General features: G+C 36.3%; 1 protein-coding gene across 1 annotated transcript in view; it reads left to right on the forward strand.

Moving 5' to 3' along the window:
• Kcnh8 (potassium voltage-gated channel subfamily H member 8) overlaps positions 1-14,847 on the forward strand; it is a 347,812-nt gene that overhangs the window by 133,667 nt on the left and 199,298 nt on the right. The window contains exon 3 of the mRNA XM_076868474.1: positions 5,577-5,708. Coding sequence (XP_076724589.1) covers positions 5,577-5,708 — 132 coding nt within the window. The remainder of the gene's footprint in view (positions 1-5,576; positions 5,709-14,847) is intronic.

A 14,847-nucleotide genomic window follows, 5' to 3' on the forward strand; every position in this document is an offset into this window, starting at 1 on the left:
CAATGGCTATAGCTGATCAGTGAGAAATTTAAGTATAATGCATGCAAGGCACATGATAGATGGTCAATAAATGACAGCTATCACTAGGTCCTTGCCATGTGCATTATATTCTCAGGACCTTTTTGTATGTATTGATTATTGATGTCAACTCGATTGTCCTAATTCCTCCTCTAAAACTATCCCAACTGAATTTGTGTTTAACTATACTTGGGAAATCCTTTTAAATGTAGGCAAGAATTATCTGTTTATCATGTGAACCAATTTGCTTTTTTTTTTCCCCAAAGCAAGTAATAGCTTCACAGATCAATAATACAGTAAATAACTTGTTGAGTAAGGATGTTTAAACTATTGACTAAAGCATGTTGTGTGGGTATTTTTTGGATCTCAAGTTCCCAAGGTCCTTTGTTCGTAATTAATAGAGAAATCTAAGGGGTGGATATAAAACTCTTGGGGAGAAAAAGGGTATGTTTTATTTAAAGAAAGAGGAAACTTGAAGCAAAATGGAAAAGAGGAAAAGAAAAAAAAAAACTTGGCATATTCAATTCAGTTGAGCATCATTGGATCCTTCCTTCCTTCCTTCCTTCCTTCCTTCCTTCCTTCCTTCCCTCCCTCCCTCCCTCCCTCCCTCCCTTCCTTCCTTCCTGCCTTCCTGCCTTCCTTCTTTCCTTCCTTTCAATATCTGTTTCAACTTGTCCTTCAAATCATGGAGAATATGTTTAAAAAGGGATCTCCCCAGAAACAACACCTTGTCTCTCTTGTTGCTCCTCTAATTTTTAGTTTTAATTTTAAATGTCTTTACCCCAATCTCTAGAGATACCAGAATTCTGTTCTGGTACCATTCTAGAAAATCTGAAAATAAAGATTCTGAGAAGAAAACCACAATCTCACAATCCACCACTATCAATAGGGCCTCATGCCAAGCAAATGCTCCACCACTTAGCTACACCGCAGCCCCACTTTTTAAAATACAAAAACAAATGTAACACGTTTCTTTATGAACCCCTCATTTTTCATTAAACACTGAAATGAAGGGTCTCCTTATCAACTGCCAAGTTCAAGGAGGTCTCTATGGGTTCAGTTCATTTCTTGTATATCCCCCTCTGCCCTCCCTTGCTGCACAGATGACAGGGCCCCATTTACTTTGGTTCACTGGTACCCTGGGACATCCACTCAAAGTAAACTCAGTGGGCACTGAGCAAAGACTTGCAAACTGTATAGACTGCACTAGAAATAGTCCCTGGAGAGGTGTTGGTGAAGGAGGGGGCGGGGGAAGGCTTTACCTGATATTGTACTGAAGAACCATTACTTCCATCCCACTTTTGGGGAGACAAAACTATATCCCATCATGACATTACTGTCATTAAAGAGAGTAGGATCCCTCTTGATTCAACTTCCTACTCCTTTTTCTGTATTTTCAACTTTCAATATATGTAACACCTTGTATTGAGTTATTAAACCACGGACTCTTACTGGAAACCTTACCATTCATTTCCATTTTCTGCCAAATACAATCTTATGTGGGGTGTATACAGAAAGCAAGTGAGTTGAGTCCTCTTGCAATTGTAGGTATTAGCAAATAAAATTCTCTTGTATCCTTGTTTCCCAATCAGCAAAAACAAAAAGTACCAAAATGGAGCTGTAGGATATTCCACTAGATTTAAGCTCTTGTGTAACTATTTATTCAATTCCCAAAGTACACTTTACCATAAAAGGTATGAACCCTGTTTTATTCTACATCAATTGTATTTATTCATGGAAATTAGAGGTGTTATTAACTTAAATCCTGGCAGATCCTCGTTTGTTTTAGCACTCGGGGGCCCACGTGGTAATTACTGCTGCTATATACAGAAGGAGTTAAAATTGACACAAGATTTATGCCCTCTAACCCTGCTCTTAAGAATCATTCACATCTCTGAATTCAAGGCTGAGGGACTTGCTGACTGCCACCATAACCCTGTGAGAGATTTATTACACTGGGACTGAATTGCTCTTGCCCGAAAGAAGTTGGTCATCATTGTGCTCATGGGTAGGGCAGGGAAAAGCCAACCCTGGGGAATAGCCTTGAATTATTACAGTCACACAAGGTTGAAGAACGGCAGGGAGCCAGGGAGGAAGGCTTGGCAGAGAGATTGAGGAAAGCAGAGAGAGGACAAGTGAGAAAGCTAAGTGTGAAGGGTCTCGCTTTAAACCTGATTAGTAGCTTTGGGCATCTATCCTGTCTTTCTGGGAAAAGAAGCAACTGGCATATGCTTTGCTTTCTATCTTTAGAGATACCACAAGCCAAAATTTTAAAGGAGTTTGTGTGGATAAATCTGGAGCAGCTGATCAGGAGGGGGGAAGCAAGGGAAGGAAATCCCTTCTATTGTTTTTCTAATAAACTTTTTTGGTCATATAGGCACAGAAAATGCAGACATCATCCTAGTTCATGACAAATCATTATAAAAAAATTTAAATTCAAAGAAATTCAGATCAACATACTCATTGAATTCATCAAATGTCAAGGATCACATCTAGTAATTTAAAAGACAAATTTCAAAGTAAACTTTCTGCTCTCCCAGCACATGACAGGAAGTGATCTGTGTGCATAGAGAGATGATTAGAAAATATTGCTGCGTTGGCAGCTATTTCCTCAGCTTTTCACCTCATTTTGGGCTTTAGCTTCTTTCCAAAGTACATTGGTGCATCCGGGCAAAGGCTCTGCGGAGACAATAGTGAAGCTTGACTAAGTGCACCCATAAAAGAGACTTTCAGGAAAATTAATAGCTTCTGTTATGAGTTGGTCATATTCTTGCAAAGGTAATTGACAGAGAGATGCCTTAAAATGGGAACCAAATATCAGATTCATACCACTTTCTGCATCCCACTATTATTTTCTCTAGGATCTGTTTGTTAGTTTGACCTGATGGCTCTTTTTATTTTTTATTTTATTTTTTTATTACTATAGCTATAGCATTAGCAAAAAAAGGCTCCCAGCTTGAAATGGTAGCTACAGATAGAATTTTAAACAAGTGCTATTCTGGAATGATGGAGAGAACAGCATTTGCTCAGGGATATGGCTCATTTATGAGGTTTCTCCATTAGTCACAGACAGTAGAATTGATTTATCATCTCCACATTTTTAGGGTTACTTTATCCACAATAGATGTGGATGTGGGAATGTTACAATGGAGGGAACCAACTTCCAGAAAGATTAATTGACTTCCTCACAGTCACATGGCTTGTTAGTGTTGGAGCCACGCTTAGATCCAAGGTTTCATGGAGCCTGATGATGAAATGTTGAAATGAGATCACCCAGGCATAGATATGAGGGGAGATGAATGAAAGGGGAAACCATAGGTTTGAGTCAAAAGAGTAAGGAAGAAATAATGACTCTGAAACTATAAGGAAGGTGTGGGGAGGCAGGCATACCTTATTACATTCCATGCACACCTCATGATATTTGGTATATTCCATGCATACTTAATGATAGCAGCATATCCTATACACATTTATTGCATATGAAGTCATCCGTGCTTTTAAAGAAATTCAATGGCAGCTGCAATAAAAATATGATTTTTATATCAAATGACCTCTAAATATGACAATGAATTCATATAGTGATCAACTAAAGAAAAAAAGAAGACCCCATGGCTGGATGGGTATATTAGCTATGGTGAAAGTCGTGAAATCTAATACACTATATACAAAATAAGTCAAAAATATCAAAAAATATTTCTGACTCTTATTTTTTAACTTCTGTCCTGACTTTGAAGTCAACTCCCAAATAAGTGGAAATTCACTGTATTGAAGTACTTATTTTTCCATCATAGAAATGAAGGAAAATTATGTGTGAATAGATGAATAGAGATCCACATTTTAAAATTCTGGGAGAAAGGAAATTGCATGGATGGTGGAAGGAGACCCTCATTGTTATACAAAATACATGTATGAAGATGTGAGGGGAAAAAAAAGAATAGTGCTACCTTAGATTAGGTAGAGAGAAGTGATGAGAGGGGAGGGAAGGGGTTGGGGAGATAGTAAGGATAGTAGAATGAAACAGACATTATTATTACTGTGTATATATATGTAAATGCATGACCAATGTGATTCTGCAACCTGTATACTCAGAAAAATGAGATATTGTATCCCATGTGATTCAAACGTATGATATGTCAAGGTCATTGTACTGTCATTTGTAACTAATTAAAACAAATAAAAAAAATAAAAAATAAAATTTTATTTATTTACATTTTATACTTAGGATTGACCTCAGGGGCACTTAACCACTGAGCCACATCCCAAACCCCTTTTGATTTTTTATTTTGAGACAAGGTCTCACTAAATTTTTTAGAGCCTTATTAAGTTACTGAGACTGGTCTTAAACTTTCAATCCTCTAGTCTCAGCCTCCTGAGCCACTGGGATTATAGGTGTATGCCACCATGCCCAGCATACAGTTTAACTTTTAATTAAGTAACAAGTATTCCATCATTTTCAGATATTTCTGTGCAGAAAGCCTTTTCAGTAAGTCTTAAAAGTTCAAGAAATTTTACATAGTTTTAAAATACATATTTTAAAATAGATAAAATATTTAAAAATATAAGCCTTAGGCAAGACCATTTGGCTGTCATATATTGAACTTGAGTCTTAATGATATTCCTCATGTTTTTTTTCAAGTGTGAAATTGATCTGATTATTAATTTTTATAATAGATTCTCAAAATATAACATACACATTGAAAAATACTCATTATCAAAAACCAAATGCTCCTGTGTAAACAACATAAATATCATGATATAAAACTTAAGCATCCCAGAACTCTGCTCCATGTGCTTTTCTATCACCTTTCCTCAGAGATAACCACTAATCTTGACTTTCAACACCATTGGTTAGTTTTGTCTGTTTTTGTGCTTAATGTAAATGAATTCATATTTCATTCTACTCATTTGAGTTTGGTTTCTTTTACATGTTATGCTAGTGATATTCATCCATTAAGTTGTGGATAATTATAAATCATCCATTCACATTGACATATAATGTTATATTATGATAATAAATCTTTACACTGCAAAACGGTGTTTAAAACAGATGTTCATATGAAGCCAGTCAGCAATGTATGAAAGTTCAAGTGGCTCTGCATCCTCCCAAAGTTGGTATTCTTCATCTTTTTTTATTTAGTCATTCTAGTGGGTGATCATTGATTTTTAAATTGACCAAAGAAACCTCTAGCAAACTCACACCAAACAAAGGTCTTCATTTAAGAACCCCTGTGTGCAAGTGGGGTTGGAGGGGGCAGCCTCTCCTACAGGGGAATGCTTCAATATCATCAAGCTCCAAGAAGAAGTACAACTTGAATGCTGTAAGCGGAAATGTCTCAGCTCAAACGAATGTTCTTGTTCAGAATACAGGAAAGCATTTCATTTGGGAATGAAGAGATATGCATTAGGCTAAATAGTTATAGAATCTGAAAACTGACATTTTAAGTTGGGGGAGAGTTATGGGATAGAAAAACCAGTAAGGGCTTTATTTTTATCAATTTTTTTTTAAAATAGGAAAAACAGGAGGCAATGGCTGATTTATATTCTTATTATCATTACAGGGTCTCCGTTTTGGTGCCTACTGGATATCGTTCCTATAAAGAATGAGAAAGGAGATGTGGTACTTTTTCTGGCCTCATTCAAAGATATAACAGATACAAAAGTGAAGATTACTCTAGAAGATAAAAAAGAAGGTTTGTACTGTTTTCAGAAAACATTGACAGATGGAGTAACATTTTGAAATTGTTTACTCAAAAACTTGAGAAGGGAAAAAATTGCCTTTTTAATAACACCAACTGATAAATATTCATAACTGTTAGCAGTCAGTATTTGGTGCATATTCCAAAATCACAGAGAGTCCCATGGATTTACATCTTTGTAAATAGAAGCTCATTTGACAAAAACCAGAAGTTGATATTCCTCTGTAACTAGGATGAGGATGAGAACGGAATTTATCTCTACATAAAGATTCACACCATTTCATTGTATTATGCAAAAAGAAAAGAAAAAGAAAAAGTAATTGATAGGATAAGTGAAGTTAAAATGATGTGATTAAAAATATATCTCTTGTTTCATCTAAAGTGCCACGGCTCAAAATGTAGAAGTGCAAAAAATTTTATTTTATGTATGACATTAAGAACTCCAGTTTAGTGGTTGTTAGCATAGAATGTTACCAATAAATGTCTATCCTGTGCCTTCTAATACATAACAGTGTAATAGTTGTGTTTGAGAAACGAGCTTTGCAAATATCTTTAAACTCATGAACTATTTATCCTGAGTTCATGTTGCTCACCTTTATATTCTGTTTATAGCTTATGAAGAAATTGCCTGCATTTAATATAAGCCAGCAAAAATAACACTAAAAATGCTGATACTGTTTGTTTTAAAAAGCAGTAGAGTAGGTGTTCTAGTAACTAGGAAAAAAAGCTGTTTATCTTGTATTGATTTCCTATGTAGTGAGTTCTTTATTAGAACCAGCTACTTGACATCGCAACATCTGTTTTTTTTAGGAGTGGATTCTTTACCTCTTTTTAAAAACGTGTGAGAGTGTTCAAAAAATATTATATCTCTTGAAATGACAACCCAAATGAAGAACTGTCACAGTTTGGTGTCCCTACTTCTGTCATTTGAAATTTTTGCAAATATATGACTTTTTCTGCATATTTGCATGAAACTGTGGCATATTTTAAATATATAAGAGAAGAACAGTCTCATATGTAAATAATTTGGGTATTAGAACAAGTGTTAATACTTGTCCAATGTCAGTTCCACAAAGATAATGGGAAATCAGTGCATGCAGATTTAGTTTTTCTATTTTCTTTTGAATAGAATACAAAAGGTAAGGATTCTTTGAATAAAATTATTCATATATATATATATATATATATATATATATATATATATATACACATATACATATATACACACATATGTGTACTTCTATATACACACACTATTTATATGTATATATGTTTGTATATTTACATAGATGTGTGGACAAGTAGAAATATAAAACTCTCCTCTGCAGGAAATATATGGCTTGTTCCCCCGTCCCAGCTTTGAAGGGGACAGTTTAATCCAACTTTAATTGACTTGCTTTGAACATGAAAGACATGCTTAATTACACAAATTATTTAATCACCTTTGTCTTATTTCCCTCACATGTATTGATAGGGGAGAAATCGCCGTTTTGGCAGACTGCAATGGATAACAGGGGTAAAGTGTGCCTTTTCACTAAGATTTGAAAGAGCCTGGTTAAAAGTACCCTTTTCACTACCCAAGTCTGAATCAGCTGAGAACGGAAAAAGAGTAAGGCAGATTAGAGTGCAAAATATCACCCTTATTTCTGATTAAACTAATAAAACAGGAAGGGGCGTATCTCTAACTGCAAGTGAGTTTCCTCCTCCGGATAAGGCAGAGGTGCCCCTCAGTCAAAAGCTGAAAAGGGGTGGAGAACAGCTCCCCAAGGGGTAAGGAGCCTGGAGGGCCAAGGCAATTGCTCCCTAAAAAGGAGAAAGAAGGCACCACAGTATTCCTGCCCCTCTCCTCTTTCAAATGCAGCGGATTAAATTCTCTCTCTTCCCCTGAAATGAACTGAGGGAAGGAGCAGAGAGGGCAGCATATTATACTAGGAGAGCTGCCTGAATGTGAAAGATTGCACCTGCCATTTGGGAGCAAAGGGTATGCATTAGAACACTGCTCAACTAATGACAATCGTTAACGATTCCTAATTTCATCTTAAAAATGAGTTCTACATTTATATAAAAATATATTAAAATGTGCTTAATAATAAATAGCACCATTTTCCAGAAGAAACATGTACACTATAAAACAATTTCCTGCAAAATTTAAAGAAAAAATGGCAAACTTTAAAAATTATATTATGCAAAATGCGACTTAATAATTTAAAAAATCTGCTGGTAAACTTCTAAATCTTTTTTTTTTTTTAGTTTATAACTTCGTTCCTCAAATGACTATTATCTTATATGAGAGTAAGCATTATTCCTAATATATTCTAAATGTTCAAAAATATCTTTTGTCTAATGTGGCCTATGTATGTCCCAGAAAAGTATATAGTATTTTTAGAAAGGCTAAGTAGCTATGGTAAGTTATCACTGTTGTAAAATTATTATTTAAAAAAAGATTTTTTTTCTCTTTTGTTTTAAACTTTATTTAATGGAAGAAAACATCATTTGATGGCATATCTTGCAGGAAAAAAAAAACACACCTTAATATGTGGTATTTTTAGAACTAAATAAACATTTAAAAATCATTAAGAGTTCTTGTGTAAATGGAGCAGTATTGTAACAGAAAACTCTAAATGAGCATGTGGCCTGATTTGACCCTATACTGTATCATTGAAGTTCATCTAAGTAATATAAATAAGGTTTGTGTTAATTAAATTAATTCCCTACAGAAGCCGCTATGATGGACTTTGCTTGATAGATACAAATGGTGTGAATTTCTATTTTTTTTTTTAATACTTTAGTTGGCCAAGCATGGTGATACACACCCGGTAATCCCAGCTACTCTGGAGGATGGGGCAGGAGAATGGCGAGACTGAGGTCAGCCTCAACAATTTAGCAAGACCTTGTCTCAGAATAAAATTAAAAGGATTGAAGATGTAACTCAGTGGTAGAATACATTAGTCATTAATCTCCATGTAGTTTGGGGTTGTATTTGAAATGAAGAAAAACATTTTATAGGAAGGGCTAATAATGTATGCAATACAGTGAAGACTTTCCATTAATAAACAACTGAGGAAAGATTAGCACATCATGTCAAATACTCTTTGTACCTGCAGTAGCTTTCAAGGGGCATCTGATGTGTGTTCTTACATTCATATGTGTGAGTGAGAAAAATCTGATGGATTTTACCATCTTTTAAAATACTCTGCTTTTTGCCAGGTGTGGTTGCAGATGCCCTTAATCCCAGCAGTGTGGGAGGCTGAGGAAGGAAAATCCCAAGTTTTAAGCTAGCCTCAGCACCTTAGGGAGGCCTTAAGCAATTTAGTAAAACACTGTCTCAAAATAAAAAATAAAAAAGGGGCTGGGAATTGCTCAGGGGTTAAGAGTCCCTGGATTCAATCCCAGATATTAATAATTAAGTAAGTAAATAAATAAAAATACTCTCCCTTTTTTGACACATATATACTTCCATTCCAAAAAAATGAAGAAAAATGTGTACACTGGTAACCACTGACTTCTGTGTCCACATCTGGCATTACTTGCTGAATGAATTTAATGTAAGACAGTTAGTGTTTTTCCCTATTCATATATCCATAAGATCTATTTTGACATAAATTTTGAGCCAGTGTATCAATCAACTTGGCAACTGAGATTCTTTTCTCACTGATCTGAGGTCTTGTCTGCCAGTTAAATGTCTTTAAAAAAAAAAAGAAAGGAAGAAAGAAAAACCTGATAGCTTCTTAATATAAATAGCTGAAAGAGGCACAGTCTGTGTGATCACAGGTCCTCAAAAGTGGGGAAAAAATTAGCAAAAAATTCCTTGGACCTGAAAAGTAAGCAATTCTAAATTAAGCAATTTGATTGATTAAAATGTCATTAAATAAAATTAAATAGATAAAATTTTAGAAATTATTTTTAAAATTTAGTATAATTATAATGACTAAATAATCCAACAAATATTAATTGAGCACCCTACCCTGCCTTCAGTATTGGCATTGGATGAGCATTTGGAGATGTCAAAACAGAAACAAGTCTGTTTTGGATCATCTAAATCTCAGTCCAAATCCTTGTTCTACTACATGTTGGCTGTTTTGCTTTGACCTCCCATCTTCCACAACTGTGAGAAAATAAATTCCTATTGTTGAGGTTATCAAGTCTGTGCTGTTCTGTTATTAGCAACCTTAGTAAACATGTGATTAATAAAACAAGCATCCAAGAGGTACTTGCCTTCTTGGAAACCAAGCTTCCTCATCAGTAAAATAAGTTGTAGATTTATAAGAAATAATGCATGCAAATCTTGAGAACAGGGCACATAGAATATGCTTAATCAATCTTTGTTGCTATATTCTATATGTTTTATAAAACTAGCTAGCTTTTATTGAGCCTGTGCTTCATGCTAAGTGTCTCACTTGGGTTCATTTACTGCTTCACTTACTGCTCATTATAATCTTTTTTAATATTTATTTTTTAGTTGTAGTTGAACACAATGCCTTTATTTTACTGATTTATTTTTATGTGGTGCTGAGGATTGAACCCAGGACCTCGCACGTGCTAGGCAAGCACTCTACCACTAAGCCACAACCCCAGCCCCTCATTATAATCTTACGAAATATTTTTCCTAGTCCCATCAATTTCAGTACTTGACAAAGTTGATATAGTAAAAAATGCTAACACTAGGATTTATACTCATATGATCAAGCTGCAGAACCTGCATTCTTTTCCCCAGAGCCCCTGGCCTCAAAATGTGTATAATGGTATGAGGACATAGATCCAGCAATTTGCAAAATAGTGTATTCAGTAAATGACACTATAGAATGGCAAAAATGATAAACTCTTTCTGGGCAAGGGAACAGGATTGGTTGGGGGCAGTATGAAGTGGAGCAGAGTCAAGGAGAACTTCACAGGGAGAATAATACTGAAGCAAATCTTGAAAGATAAGTGGAGTATGATTGCAGGGAAGGGAATGTTAATTTCATGTGACAGAATAGCAAGTAGTGGACTTTTGTTCCGAAGAAGAATATGAAAGGGAATTGAAGTTCAACCTTAAGATAGACAGGCTGGGCATCTATCTTCAAGATCTTTCATGCCATGCTGAGGAGTCTGGGTGATGTGGAAGTAAGTGTTCTTCAGAGTTAGAACAGCCTGCCTTGACAGTGGGAAATGAAGGGAGGGGAGGACTTGGTGAATTCCAGGTTTATGATGTAAGGGCTCTTATTAGCTGAATTGTGTCCCTCCAGCCCAAATGCTTTCATTGAAGCTCCAGCCTACAGTAATTTAGTTTATGTCTATAGGTTTGGAGATAGGGCTTTAAAAGAATTAATTAAGTTAAAAGGAAATCATTCAGGTGGGTCCTCACCCAATCTGACTTGTCAATCTGATGTGTCCTTAAAAGAAGAAATCAAGACTTACAGAGCCACACCAGGGTGTGTAGCAGAGAGGGGTGACCGGCCATGTGCACAGGATAGCTTTCATGAGCCATGGGGAGAGTTCTCAAGAATCCAACCCTGCTGACTCCTGGATCTTGACCTTCCATCTTCCACAGTTGTGAGAAAATAAATTCCTATTGTTTAGGTTACCCAGTCTGTGCTGTTCTGTTATAGCAGCCTTAGTAAATATGTGATTAATATGACTTTTATTCAAAAGAGAAAGAAGCATCCAAGAGACATTCATGAATTGACTATTGGATGCACCTCTTGAGGTGTGTGTGCACATCCTAGAGATGTATGGATCAGGAGATCAAGAGAGAATAATGGGTTGAACACATAAATTTGGAAGTCAACAGTGTATTGATGGTGATTCACTAAGTGGTATGAATGGGATTTTGAGGGCTACCAACAGTAGCATCAAGAGGAGGAAGGGTAGAGGGGAATCAAGGGTAGGACCTTAGAGCATACGAATATTTGAGGAACCAGGGAGAGAATATCAGAAAAAGAGACAGAGAAATAATGGTGAGGGGTTAGAGACAGCCAAAAGCTGTAGAGAAGTTAAGTAAGATGAAGACAGATGTGCCCACTGAATTTTGTCATTGATTGCTACTATAAAGCAGTATTAAGAGTGGTGGGAATGAAAACCAGGCAGTTTCTATAATAAAAATTTTACTAACTTTCTGACATTTTGCTGCTAGTACTTTATTAAAATTAAGGAAAACTGATTGTAGCACTTTGTCATGAGCTCTTAGCTCACAGTAGGCAGATTTTAATTTCAAATTATTCAACAATCAACTGGTGAGGTCCCCTAAGACCACTTTCTGGCCTTCTAATCTTGTTGAAGCCTCTGGACAAGCCAAACTGACCTGTTCACCTTCAGGAATAAAGCTCACACTCAGGTCCTCAGAATTTGCCTCATTTGGAATCTATCACCCCTCTTCATCCTAAGAACCCTTCCTGTTTTCTAATGGGCGGGTTTCCCTGAAGCCACCTAGGCCCATAGAATCCTTCTTAGACCATCTGTGCTGAGCTGCTTGCTTCTCCCATCTCATTCTTCTTGTACTGATGTACCAAACTTCTCTTTTTTATTTTTTCACGGTTTCCTGTTGCATCTCCTCCAGTGCCATGCAAAATAATAGACACAGAGTCTTTCTTGTTAATTGTACTAAGGGATCAGTACTTATGTACCAGTACTATGTACCAGTGCTTAACTTCTTTTAAAAGTTTCTTTCCTCTTCACTTGATTGTATGTGTTTCAACTTCCAAATTTTTTTCACAGCAGTTCGCTCATTATGCTAATTTAGTTTTCCATTTAAACCAGTTGAGTATAATAATATGTGCCTGTTTTTCCAGGCTCGGGGCCCAAAGCAGTTATTTTTGTTTATTTCTTGTAGAGTGTTCCAGATCTGCTTTTGAGATGATGGTTAACACTGGGTTATTTATTATGTGGCAATAGCATCATCAGTTATCATGGGATGGGGGAATCTTAATTATAATTTCTACAAGAGTGAATACTTCAAATTTGTCTTGAGAATTTAGGGGTCGATTGGCAGAGTTTTTCATATGATCTTTGGTGGTAATACAAATCAAATGCAATGGGATTTCTTGGTATTTTAACTTTGGGCAAGCAGCAGCGAGACATCATTGTCTAATACACTCACAAAAGTTTTCTGTTGCATCTGCCTTTACCTACTACTTCAGAAGAAAATAATTAGGTCTGCATTGCATTTAGCTCCAAGAACCTGAAACCCTACTAATGCAAGGTTGAATGGTAAGAGCTGATTTTTCCCAGATTTTAAAATGTGTGGAGTAGAGAGCAGCTGGAGGTTGGAACAGTCCCTCTGCATACTGATGGTTGTTCAGGGTCTTCTGGGCTTTCTGCTCTGCTGTCCTTCTCATGCAGTTTTTCATGCTCATGCTTTTCACCTAAGAGTTGTAACATACCTGTTGCCCCTCTAGAAGGCACTTCTGTGTGCAAACAGTAAAAAAAAAAAAAAGTGAATTACAAGAGCAAAGGAGTCTTCATATGATTTTTAAAATTTGTTTTAATTAGTTACACATGACAGAACAGTGAGCTTGATATATCATACATTTGAGTCAGATGGGATATAATATGATTTTTTTAAGAAAAAAATATCAACCACCTACCCACCCCCATTAGCACTTTATTGACCATGATTCTGTCACATGGCCATGGTCATTTCTAGCTGCAAGAGACTCTAGGAAATCAAAGTTCTTTGGTTTGTTTATAAGCTTTTTACCTCTTAAACAGGCAAAAGAGAAAAAGATGTAGAAATGAGGTTGCATCAGTCAATCTAGAGTATCTAGCAATATATTATTTACTATTTTCTATATGCCAGACTAATTATCTATGTATCCTACAATGTAGAAGAGTGAGGGCAAATAAATTCACTACTCAAAGCCTCAGTGTTGTGAAGAAGCGGAGGAAGAACTGAAGCCCAAGATGGTATGGTCTCAGAGTCCATATCTTTCCACCACTATGTCCCAGGGTTAGCTATGAAGCAGATGGGGGAAAAATGAAAATGAGATGAACAGAAGACTGAACTTTTCTCAGTTCCTCCCCAAACACCTACATGTGATTATCAATGAAACAACTCCTGCCCCGATCCTGTTTGCCATTCCCATATTTCTTAAACTCCTCTTTATGCAAAGTGTGTTCCATAGGTCCTGCATATCTGCATCATCTGGGAGTTTGTTGGAAATGAAGAGTCTCCAGCTTCCAAATCACAACCCAAGGGCAAAGACTGCTCCCAAAGGCAAAGACTGCTTCAATTCAAATAAAATAAAAGATTCTCTGACACATAGTGCTCAATCATTTCAACAAGATCCCCAGGTGACTCAGATGCACACCTTAAAGACCTTCTCTAATGTTATGGCTTGGATATGAGGTGTCCACCAAAAGATCCTGTGTTAATGTCAGAATTTTTGGAGATGAACTGATTAGATTATGAGAACTACAATCTAATCCATGGGTTAATCCATTTAATGGATTAATCGTTTGAAAGGACTATTGTACTGGGTGATAGCTGTAAGAAGGTGGAATATGGCTGAAGGAGGTGGGTCATGGGGGTGTGCCTTTGGGATTATATCTTGTCTACCTGGATCCTCCCTCTTTCTCAAACATAAGCTGAGCAGTTGTCTTCTGCCATGCTTTTTCTCCTTAATTTTCTGTCTCACCTCAAGCCCAGAGCAATGGAGTCGGCCCACTATGGACAGAGACCTCTGAATCCAGGAGCCCAAGTAAACTTTTCCTCCTCTAGGTTGTTCTTATTGGGTATTTTGGTCATAGCCAGAAACATCTTATACCTGGCCATATGGACTAAAGTAACCTACCTCTGGCCCCCGCCTGGGGCACACTATCACATTACCCTGTTCATTCATTGTTTTCCCAGCAGTGACACCTATTTGAAACAATTTTTTCAAAAGTTGGTTTCTGTTCATTGTTCTCTGCTTCATTAAATTGTAAGCTTCAATAGGGAACAGTCTTTGCCTTTCTTGATCAGGATCATATCTCCAACACTTACAGAGTGAGCGTCTGACACATAGTAAGTGCTCAATAAATATTTGATAGATATATGGATGTCTATATGAATGCATAAATGATATCCAATTTAGGAAAGTTGACTATTCAGAAATAAAAAACAACACAGTATTCTTGCTGTTTCAAAATAATCAGATAATAATTATGAGAGCTGCCT

This window comes from Callospermophilus lateralis, chromosome 1, assembly GCF_048772815.1.
Source record: "Callospermophilus lateralis isolate mCalLat2 chromosome 1, mCalLat2.hap1, whole genome shotgun sequence".
Classification (NCBI taxonomy): Eukaryota; Metazoa; Chordata; class Mammalia; order Rodentia; family Sciuridae; genus Callospermophilus; species Callospermophilus lateralis.